The sequence below is a fragment of the Sciurus carolinensis genome, chromosome 5 (assembly GCF_902686445.1).
Source record: "Sciurus carolinensis chromosome 5, mSciCar1.2, whole genome shotgun sequence".
NCBI classification, from domain to species: domain Eukaryota; kingdom Metazoa; phylum Chordata; class Mammalia; order Rodentia; family Sciuridae; genus Sciurus; species Sciurus carolinensis.
The window spans coordinates 32,431,903-32,443,991 of NC_062217.1; the positions used below are offsets into that span (position 1 = coordinate 32,431,903).

The following is a 12,089-nucleotide window of genomic DNA, read 5'->3' on the forward strand; positions in this document are numbered from 1 at the left end:
CTTGCAACTATTTAACTCTGGTAGGGTACGAGAGTGCAGTCATAGACAAGATGTAAATAAATGGGTTTAATTAATATGTTCCAACAGAACTTTGAAAACAGGTAGCTGGCTAGATTTGGTCCATGGGGAGTATCTGTGGACCTCTAGTAACTATTCAAACTTTGGCTCCATGATTTGCCATTTCATTTCTTAAACATGAACAAAGCAGAGACTGACTAGAGGCTACTTACCAATTCAATTTTATTTCTATTTTATCAACTAGTACATTATCTTTGGTGGTATGAAAAAGCTTTACCAATCCTGTGTTCCTAAAAGACAAGCCCAATGAATACATTTAAGGCCAAGCAGTTCAGCAAATTTATTCACAAAGTGCTTTCTTTAGCCATTTTCAAATAAAGTGCAATAAACTAGCCTCTAGAGATTCAGAAATGATTACAATAGACTATAGCTATGAAAATCAATACCAATCTTTTAAAATCAGTAAGCAAAAATAAAATGCCATTAGGTATTTACTTATCTATTTGTAGTTTAAATTAAGATCAGTGGGTATTCTTATACCAAAGTGAAAACTATTGTGTCTATACACCCTGGGTTTAGCCTAAACATTTTCATATTATTTACCTTATCACAAATAGGACCTTCCCTTTTAATAACTTATTGGCTTTTTAATATAAATTTTAATGGCTAAAACCAAAAATAAAAATATATTTACCATCAGTAAATTCAATGGCTTATATTCTTTTTCTTTTCTTTTCTTTTTTTTTTTACAAAGTGTTAGCCTTTCAGAAAAACAGAATATAGGGCAAAGTTATTTCTTGGAGTACTTTTTGTCTAATTAAGCTCATAAAAATCACCTCAAATTTTAATGTAATACCACTCATATACTGAAAAATTTCCTAGGCTCTTAATAGATCAATACCATTCTTAATCCAAAAGACTATCAGATGTATTTGTATTCACATTTTATAAATTAAAAAAAATCTCATTTCAGAACCAACAATAAGCTACCAAATAATTTTTACAGAACCTAATTTTTCATGATCAACTTCATTTTTGTTTTGAAAACACTTGTAAAATATTTGATAATTCTTTTAGTTCAGGATGATAGTTTTTGTTTAGCTTACACACTGAAAATTCTGATCAGTGTCTAAAAAGATCCACAATTAATGCAAAAAGAGGAGGCAGTATGTTAAGTCATTCCTTCTCACTATAAATAGAACTAAGGTTACTAAATGCCAAATTTTATGTAAATATATAATTCCTACTTTCTGAAAGATAACAGATATAAAAATAGTTTTATAATAAGTTTAATGAAGGTTATAGCACATGTATTATAAGCTTTATTTTAACTGCAAAAATATTTTGGCTGCATTTCGGGGAAAAATAAATTTACTGAGAATATAACTGCATATTTCTAAAGACCAGGTGCAAAAATACTGACTGTTCCTTGTAAGTGGAATACATGTCATAAAATGTATGACGGTCACTTGTAGGAATGAATGCATTTTTAAAAATACTGATTTATCTGCAGGGAATTCCACATTTGCCTATTTAACAAAATTTCCTCCAACTGGTAAGGCTTTGGTATAGGTGATTTCCAGCACGTCCATCATTTATCTTTCTTCTTTGCTTCTTTCTTCTCTACTTCTTCCGTCTGTTCATCCTTCTCTTTTCTCATATTTGCATTTGTTACTCCTTCTTGACTTTCTCTCTGAGACGCATCAACTATTTGATAGTCCTCAAGGAGTCTTTGTCCTGTTTGTTTTGCAGTTTTCTTCACCACTGCTTTGATACCAATGTTGTCAATATTATAGGCAGTTACACCAACATTGATGGCAGAATCCATTGCATGGTGTGTAGCTTCTCCTGCATTATGCCCGTATCTTACAAAATAAAATAAAAATTAAGAAAATATGCAGTGAAATTTTAAATACAAAATAAGATCTTCTGAATTAGTATTTAATAAATTATGCGATCACTATGTTATCACTATAAAGTAAAATCAAACCTTAAGGTTCAATTTAACAACTTAAAATGAAATCACACTGTGACAAAGCAATTGTTTCTCTTGCAGTATAAACCATGCTTAAGGGGCTGGAGCTGTGGCTCAGCGATAGTGCACTCACCTAGCACATATGAGGCAGTGGGCTGGATTCTTAGCAGCACCACATAAAAATAAATTAAGAACAAAACCAGAAAAAAAAAAAAAAAACATGTTTGACTCGATCCTCAGCACACCACATAATAATAAAAACTTAAAGAAGTTTGAAAATAAAAAAATACTACTGAATAATATGTAAATTATAATAAAGGTTGCTAATTAGTCTTTTTTTTCATATTCTCCTTCCAGAAATATAAGGAAAAAATTTCACTGAAGCAACTGCAGTACAGAGAATCTAGAGTCATTATAAATGGTTTCACATTCTAGCTTAAACTCAGGAGGTTTCGCCAAAGTACAGTTGTCTTTAAGCACAGATTCTATGACATTTTCCTTGGAACCCCACTCTCCTGCAGACTCACTGGTCTTGCTTTTCCTTGAATCTACCAAGCACAGAAAGGTCTTAGGATCTCCCTGCTGGCTGGAATCTACTTTGTTTTCCTGTAGCTACTGCCTCACCTTCAACTATTATTTTCTCAGTTCAAATGGCTTTATTTCACATGCCCCACCTCACTGCCAATCAATTCCTCCTTGAATTACTTTTAGTTTTTCCATAAACTTACATTTTCTAAATGTTATAGAACTTATTTAACAAAAATTATTTATTTATTGCTTATTTGTCTCACTAAAATATAAAGCTCACTGGAGAGGGGAATCTTTTATCCTAAGCACCTAAAACAGGGCCTATCAGTAAATATTTAAGGACTGAAATTATTAATTCCCACTCTCTACACCTCAGTTTCTTGAGCATCAAATGTGTAGCAAAGTACTTGAAATTACAAAACATATACAAAAGTAGTCATTACTGGCAATAATCTACATGTCTTTTATATCTCAGAAAATATAACCTGAAATCCTATGCAAGGATATTAAACCTATCTCCCTATTATTTGTTTTATTCTCTACCCCTTGGTACAGTAGCTTTTCTTGTTTACATGTTTCCCTAAGTACAGGATTGCTTAAACAATAATCAACCACCAAAATGCAAAATTTTATACCTTTCCCAGGACACATGAAAGTTGTATAGGTGTTTTGGGACCTACATCTGGACGTTATTATATCAACACAGGATCTCTCTTCTGAATTAACAAGTCCTATTACTATTAGCCTGGCCTTAAACAGTGGCTGGTATTTCATTGGCTTGTGTCTGGCTTTCCTCAAACCCAGTGCTGTGTGAAGTAATCATCTTATGGCACTCAATGATGATTCCATTCTGTCCTCTGCCTAATGTTAATAATTACATTATACTAATCATATAGACAGAACCCAGAGTCAGTCGAACTTTAAGTCTGTGCTAACTCTTGACCAAGGGATTTCTCACCAGGCACGGGAGAGAAAAGCTTCCTATTACTGCTTTCTGTGGATGACTTTTTTTTTTTCTTTTTTTGTAGTATTAGGCTTTGAACCCAGGGGTGCTTTATCACTAAGCTATATTCCCAGTCCCTTTTTGGGGGGAGAGAATGGGGATTGGACTCAGGGGCATTAGACCACTGAGCCACATTCCAAGCCCTATTTTGTATTTTATTTAGAGAGAGGGTCTCATTGAGTTGCTCAGCACCTTGCTGTTGCTGAGGCTGGCTTTGAACTTGTGATCCTCCTGCTTCAGCCTCCTGAGCCGCTGGGATTACAGGCATGGGCTACCTCGTCCAGCTTGCAGCCCTTTTTATCTATCTATTTATTTATTGATACCAGGTATTGAATCCACAGGGTACTTAACCACTGAGCCACATTTCTAGCCCTTTTTTATATCTCATTTAGAGACAAAGTCTTGCTAAGTTGCTTAGGACCTCAATAAGTTGCTGAAGCTAGCTTTGAACTCATGATCTGCCTGTCTCAGCCTCCTGAGCCACTGGTATTGTAGGGGTGTGCCCCTTCACCCAGCTTTATTTTTTTATTTTGAGATAAGGTCTCACTAAGTTGCCAAGGCTTGCCTCACACTTGTGATCCTCCTGCCTCAGTTTCCCAAGTGGCTGAGATTACAGGCATGTCTGTTTTGTAACTCCTCAGCATTCTGCAGGATTTGCTAATGGTACAGAACATAGTGGGGGCCTTCTCATAGACAACCAAGCCTGAGTCACAAAAAAATACTGTCAGGTGGCAAAGGCTACGACTAAACAAGAAAAAGGGGTAGTAGGAGTAGTGGCTATTTCAGTACTAAAAAAGTAACCGTAACTCTTAGTGACACCAGTTTCCCTTAGAGCTTACCTCTCTGGGACTGTGTGAGCTATAATGAAGTGACACCATAACAGGAATTTGGCCTCAGTCATGTTTTCAAGTCCAGGAAATCCTCCAGATTAATCAACTTCTACTTCTAGATACTTGGAATGTTCCCTATTCTACTAAAAGTTTGATACCTCTCACTGCACTCATGCTATTTCTATGTGTAACACAATTCTAAAAACTACACTGTCCTTAATAATATATTATCAATTTGTTTTGGTACGCCTGTTGATTTTGTTTCTTCTACATTATCATGACAATTTTTGTTAAGCTAGGAATAACAGTTACAAAACTAGGAATCAGAAAACTAGATTCTAATATCAGCTGTGCAAAAAACTAGCCAAATATGACCTTGGTTCAGTCCCAAACTCTTTGTGTCCCAACTTCTTTATCTCATAAAATGATGTATATGTGAAAGCACTTTGAAAATTCTATAGTAGTATTAAATATGTTTTAAGGGGCTTTTCATCAGTTTTGTTTATTTTTAAATATATGCTCACCTCTATCTTATCTACTTCCCAAAGACTCAGAACCAGTTTTCTTATAAGCATCTATTCTCTTCCTAGGTAATTAACTGCTCAGTCCATTGTTTCATTCATATTCAAACTACACTGCTAATAAGTTATAGGAAACATACATCTGGCAAGAATATAAAGCTTATTTTTTATCTTTTTAATAAATTAATTAAGAAGTTAGATTTCATATACTAACATTGCTAAATGAAGAATAATACAAAATAAACCATGAAATATGTTCTAAATAAATCATATTTAGGATATGAATCAGACTTTTTAGAAATTTTCCTAATGTGTTCAGTCATATCAACAAAGATAGCATCTTGCCAGTGATTCTGGATTTTACTAATTATAGTGACATTTCAATCACAACTATCAAACACCTTTCCCATGTGAATCAATTCATAATGCTACCTTCAAATTATTCTCATATTACCCTGAAATATTTGAAGTAGATTTTTATTAACCTAGTCATCAAAGGTAGATAACTTATGGTTAGTTTATGAAGGATCTTATAGATGAAGCTAAGGAGTTAAAAATTTTTTTTAAATTGAAGGAAAATGATAAAATATTTACCAATGGAATGACATGATCAAATTTATGTTTTAGAAAGATCCCTCTAACTCTGCTTAGAATGAGGGTCTATTCTAAGGTAGTAACATTTGAGAGCAAGGGATAAATATAAAAATCAACAGGAATGTCTGTAGTGGTATGTAATCTGGATGTTTGAGCCTAAAGATTAAGACATAAGTTAACAGACAACATAGGTTTGAGAGTTATTGGTGTGCTGGTCATAACTGTATCCACAGGTGTGGATAAGATTACCCATGATGAATAAAAGAGGACAGAACAAAGAAAAACCTTACAGAGAACAAATATGTAAAAGATAGATGTGGAAGAAAACAATCCTGAGCAACAGTCTGATAAGACCAAATGGAAAAGTGTGCTAAATGAGAATACTGTTACATTTGTAGACTGCTAACTCATCATTCTTAACAAGCATTAAATACTGATACAAGGTCAATCAGGAGAGGTAAGCAAGCATGTGATTAGACATTATCCTTTAAAATTCCATGAAGAAAGCTATATGTAAAAAGCCAGTATTTTTCTAATACACTGGAAACACAAAGTGGAAGGCTGGCTAACATCACACACACTAAAAGCAAAAGCCAAAATGAAGAACTGACTTGATGAGTCAAAATCAACAAAGTAAAATTAAGCAGTATAAATGAAAAGTTTAAATTTTAGGTACAAATAGCACTGTCCAAAGATAAATGTTCAATTATAAAGGTTTACTTTCAAAAAGTGCCTAGTTTGTTATGAATTAATAAAGTAACAGCCTCCAAAAACATACTCTGACTTGTATGCCATATTTATCAAGTGCAAAATATGAACAAGATAAGGGAAGCAAATCCCACTGTGTTTGATGTGATCACAATAGATCTGGAATATTAAATTCAATTCTATATGCCATATTTTGGGAAGAATACTGATAAACTTTCAATCTGTCCCTTATATACAGAATTGTTAAGGGAACTGAGATTACATAGAAAACAAACAAAAAACAGGTAAAGGGCACAATGGCAGTGTTTAAATATTTGTACAGATGTCGCATGGAAAAAGAGATTCTGTATTTGTAACTGCTGAGTATATGTCATAAAGAACTAGTTTCAAGTAATATGACAACTGCCATTGGAGTTACCCCTTCACTCCATGCAAATTTTAAGGGACATTTTAATTTCATTGTAAACAAACCAAAAAATACTATGTCATACAACAGTAAATTTCTTGCAGGAAAATATTTATTATTAAGATTATTTTTCAAAAACGAACACTTCAAGATAAAAATATTGCTAGGGTAAAATAAAAAGTCTAATTATATCATTATATTATTTTCCTTCATCAATTTAAGGTGGAACTAAAGGAGCTCAATAGTGAAATCTAGTTATATATTATGTAATAGGTACTATACTGCAATTTAGCACAGCAGATTTAAAGTTGCTTATTTTCATTGTACCTATAGTAGACAAAACTACTAATGTAGCTGACAAAAATAAACTGAGTCTTAATAGTGCTTATACATTTACCTAAAAAATGATAAGAATGTAGCTAACCCTCTGTATAGGCTTATATCACCAGAAATCAGATAATGTAGTTTATATATTATTATTCTCCCAGGAATAATGCATATAACAGTAGATTTAAAACAAATTATTTGAGAGAGTAACATTTTATCACTACAATAAGAATACAAATTTACTTTGGTTTACTATCCTTAGTTGAATTAGAGTATAACAACACAAATGCTCCTCTGCTTTTTGACACTATAATAAATGTAAATAAATAAGGTTGTAAAAAGGTATAAATCTATGTAAATAACTGACAAATTAAATGACAGAACTAGATCTTCCATGTGTTCAGTTCTATCACTAAGTTATTACTGGCTCAATACTTTTAAGTTTCTTCTCTTAAAAGACACCTTCTACTACAAGGCTAGCTTATTTCTGTCAGTGAGAAAACAGGATTATTTGGACAAAATTCTTTATTCTCCTCCCCACTGTCTTTCCCATCCTTTTAATATTCTAAGCATTTGAAATTAAATTACTACAATAACTGAATCATTCCTATAATTAAATACAAAACTACTTAAATTCTCACCTTTTTTTCATCCATGTATGTTTGAAGGAAAAGATAAAAATAATTCCAGTATACACCATCATAGAAATAAATTAACTTAGAACCACTGTTAAAATATTCTGTTTATCATATTTCTAAGACAAGAAATATAAAATCTATACCAAAACCCAGTACTTCTTAGTTACATGAATCTCAAACTCGGAAAAAACCCAACAGCACTTTCACTTTCTAATGTAACTATCTAATTATGCCAACAAATGATAATCTAAACATAATTGACTCTGGGTCTAAAAGGCACTTCTGACTTGAATCCTGCTCTTGTTTATAAGAGAAACTTTCTAATTCAAATGACTGATCAAAATAAACTCAAGAGCATTAAAAAATAGTGAATATTTGAGGTCAGTGTCACAAGTAAGAAGAGGTGAACTGGAAGGTGAGGGTTTACATTTCCATCAGAAGAATTTCTGATGTACTCTATTTTCAACTCTTTTGGTAAAACTGGCACAATATGTTGTGCTACATTGCTCTGATTCAAAGCTATCCATGCCTAAATCGAGCAGATCAAACCAATTTAGGATGAAAATTAAGTTTAGTATTTCCTAAATCAAAAGGAGTCTAAAATCATTAGGTAGTGCTACAAAAACTCTAGGTACTAAACTTGCACAGATTATCCACCAATGAAAGGTTATGATGCTCCAGCACTATTCTCTGCACTGCAGAGTACAGGTTCTGATGATAAACACTGACTTCTACCCCAGCCCTACAATTTACGAGGGCTGTAATCTTTAACAAGGTATTTAACTCTGTGCTTTGATTTCCTCATCTGTAAAATGAAGATACATGTAATGTAGACTATTAAATAATACATATGAAAAATACTGAACACAGTGCCTAATATGTAAATACAAATGCCAAGAAATACTACCAAGAATAGTGAACACTATTAATGTTTTTTCCTTTTGTAACTATGTCATAAAATTAAAACTAATTCAAAGCTAAGAAAATCACGTCCTGTCCTTCATACTAGATTTAGTGTTCAGATCTTGATTCCTCTAGTGCTTACTATAAAGGCAGTAAAATTAGAAAGAAAAAGAGCTAAATGCAGATCTTGTTTTAAATCTCATCTTTAATATCACCTGTCATAAACTTAATACAGTTGCTGCCACAACATCCATTTTTAGGTCTGACCTAAGTTGTTGAAACCTGTGGAATCCTACCTCTTTTGGCCTAGTTAAAACTTCCCCTGTGTTGTGGTAGAGTCCTCTTGTTCCTCATCTTGCTGACTCAAAAATCCAACACAGTTGCTGACCATGATAAAACTGAACAGCCCACACCGAGTCATGTGAATAAATTCTTTTCTCACACATTTTCTTTAAACTAGCCAATCCATAATTCCCACTAGAAAGCTAAAGGGACAATGTCTATGGATCTTAAAGCAACAGTGTTATAGATCTCTTTCCCTCCCTCCCTCTCTTTTACACAAATCTTTGTCTCCTGATACACTGAGTAACCCTGCTGTCTCCAGACTTCCTGACAGCTCTTGTGGGTACCCCTCTTCTCTAGTGGATTTGTAACATAATGCTTTTATTATTTTCTTTGTTATGTTATACTGCCTCCTCTGTGTCTCACCTGACCAATGCAACTAAACTTAACTGTCCTTCCAGTTAATGATCTCTTAGCGACTATCTTAGTAGGAATAAAGTGGATACAAGTCTGTCAAGAGACACAAGGGTGCCTGCCAGCATAAACAAGGTTCCTGTGAGAAGAATACCACATGGTCAGAAGTTAGACACTTAGGCACTGGGTCATCTGCCAGGATAAAGAAGTAATTCTAAAAGCTGCATTGTAAACACCCATGGCTACCTCCCCTGAAGCCCTACCAGGGCAGAACTAGGATTTACAGACACACTCCAGGGATCTCAAAGCCAAACTGGAAGGAAATTATAACACTACTTACCAGATAAGGATGTGCAAATCATTTCTATATTTGCCCATTTCTTAATATATAAAATAGATATACCATCTGTCCTTTCCAATATAAATGTACAGTGGTAACTAGAGTCAAGATGTGTCATAAATTTGTCTTGGTACAAACAGCAGGCTAACATTAATAAAGGGTATTATAGTTCAATCAATTCTTTTCTGACAAACATCACCATCAAAAACAAGTAGTTAATAATACAAAAAAATGCAAGTTTTTTTTAAAGAAATTAAGCCTATTCTTTGCCCTAATGGTAAACATTTGTAACAAATAGTAACATAAAGCAAAGTCACAGTCACAAAATCACAAATTATTAATATTTAATAATATTAAAAATATTATTCTTCTCCCTATTTGGGAAACATAGTGGGGGGAAAAAGTGTTTTATCAGATACTTAACAAAAAGAATTTTATGGGTTCAATCCCCAGCACCGCCAAAAAAAAAAAAAAAAATTATAATCATCTGAATCATCATGGATTTTAACAAATTATACAAAAGATTTAGTCATTAAAATGATAAAATTCAACTTACTTGTATCTGACAGTTTGTACAGTTTCTGCTGAAACATTGTTAACAATGCATCTAGCTGCACATTCCAATCCCTGCCAGACAGTTGAAAATCCTGCAAATGTATTCAAAAGTAAGTAAATCTAGCTCAGAGCAAACAGAGCTTCCTAGCTAAAATTGCTGAGGGCTGGGAATGTAGCTCAATCAGAGTTAGAGCATCTGTCTAGCATGCAAAAGGCCAAGGTTTGATCCCTACCAAACTAACATAGCGTAACATTCTGGGTCTTTTTATTACCTTGAACGCTACTTGCTGCAACAACCATAGCTCCATCCAGGGTAGACTTCCCATCTTTGTCTCTTTTAAGAGATTCTGGAACAAGTTTGCTTCCGTGCTTCTTGACATGTGGAGCTAGTTCTCTCCCAACACAATTTGCTACAGTACAAACTCCATCAACTAATATGACCATTAAAAAAAGAGGGGTGGGTTAGAAAATCTGTTCTTCCCTTGATTTTTACCACTCTTATTTAGCAAAATTCTTAAAAACATTTAAAATTGCTTTTTTGGATAACGTTACCATTTCTACTTGAGCTAGGTTGGCTGTTTTTAAAACAAAGGTTAACATTTCACTTAAAGCTGTGTTTACTATCTACTGGTAACCTTGCCATACATGGCTACACACGTTCTTTCTGGCACTTGTGCTTAAAAGAAAACCATCCACCTTTTCTATGACTGCTGCCAATATGAAACTGGGTACACCCTTAGTTTTTCAAAAAAGCGTATTTATATTTTTTCTCTCTAGCAGCAAATACCTCAAGTAATAGTAAGGTATTTAAGTTTACAAAAGTAAATAACCCACAATGTGATTCAAAGAATACTATTTAGTGTCAAAGAAGACAATCTCACTCATTTAATGGCAATCCATTAGGAATTTGACCATATTACAGCATCAGATTTTAGTGTTGATTCTCAAAGGACAAAGGAAGAAGTATAAAGCTTGGGAAGACTAGCACCAGAGTCACTAAATCAGCTTCTCTCAAACAATGTAGCCCTTTTTCTTGACCCTCAACTACTGTGCAGTGAGCTCTGGTCCACCAAAGAATGTGTCATATTCCTTACATGGAAGCTCAAAGAATAGTAAATACATTTGAATCTCCTTTCCAAGATACATATACTCTCCTTCTCAACACATCAAAACTACCCTTTATCAGTTTCTCAAATGTTAATATGCAAAAAATAATCACCTAGCGATCTTATAAAATGAAGATTCTTATAAGTAGGGTGTGTCTGGTTCCTGAAAGTCTGCATTTCTAGACCCCCCAGATAGGCTGATGTTGTTGGCATACAGGCCTCACTATAAACAGCATGGTGAAATTGCTTCATTCTAATTCGGTTTGAGATTAAAACATCTAAATGAATATATAGATTAACTGTGGATTAAGGGATTATTTTTAACTTAACTGAAAAGAAGCAAAGTTATCTAGAGTTACTTTACCCAGGAATTGACTGACTTTCGCTGCTCCTCCTGTAGCCTGCTTTGCTATATAAAGCCCCCTGGTGACAGCTGGACTAACTTCCACTGGTTTTTCTTCTGGTTGAATTCGTTCTCGGAGTTTAGAAGCACCTTTCTGGATTGCTTTACCAGTAAATTCAGCACCTTTGACTAAACCCCAACTCACCCAGGAAGCACCTATTTAAAGAAAAATTATTAATTGTACAGCATTAAGGTCATTATATATCTTTAAACATTTTAATAAGCAATATTGACAAGAAAAAAATAAAAGGAGTTCAATATTCAGATCCCACAAATATGATACCATGAACTTTCAAGCCAAATCTGAACCTATAATTTTCTGCCTTGAATAAACACCTTCTTTCTAACTAAACTTATCTTTCAGTACTTAGGTTAGACATTTCTCCATGAAGAATTCCATATTACTGTACGCTGGTACTACAACTTGTAGTTATCTCCATGTTACCTACTACAGTCAACTATTGTTAGATACTAATTCTGAGTTTTGGTTCCATTAAGATAGTATTTGGCTGGAGGATCCACATATTCTTGTTCTTTT

General features: G+C 33.7%; 1 protein-coding gene across 4 annotated transcripts in view; it reads right to left on the bottom strand.

Annotated features, from left to right (window-relative positions):
* Window positions 1–684: 684 nt before the first annotated feature.
* Window positions 685–12,089, bottom strand: part of Spart (spartin) — a 62,845-nt gene continuing 51,440 nt past the window's right edge. For all 4 annotated transcript variants that reach the window (XM_047552099.1, XM_047552097.1, XM_047552100.1 and 1 more), the window contains exons 6-9: window positions 11,513–11,707; window positions 10,315–10,473; window positions 10,044–10,134; window positions 685–1,883 (exon numbers count right to left, since the gene is read on the bottom strand). In XM_047552099.1, coding sequence (XP_047408055.1) covers window positions 1,610–1,883; window positions 10,044–10,134; window positions 10,315–10,473; window positions 11,513–11,707 — 719 coding nt within the window. In that variant the 3' untranslated portion in view covers window positions 685–1,609. The remainder of the gene's footprint in view (window positions 1,884–10,043; window positions 10,135–10,314; window positions 10,474–11,512; window positions 11,708–12,089) is intronic.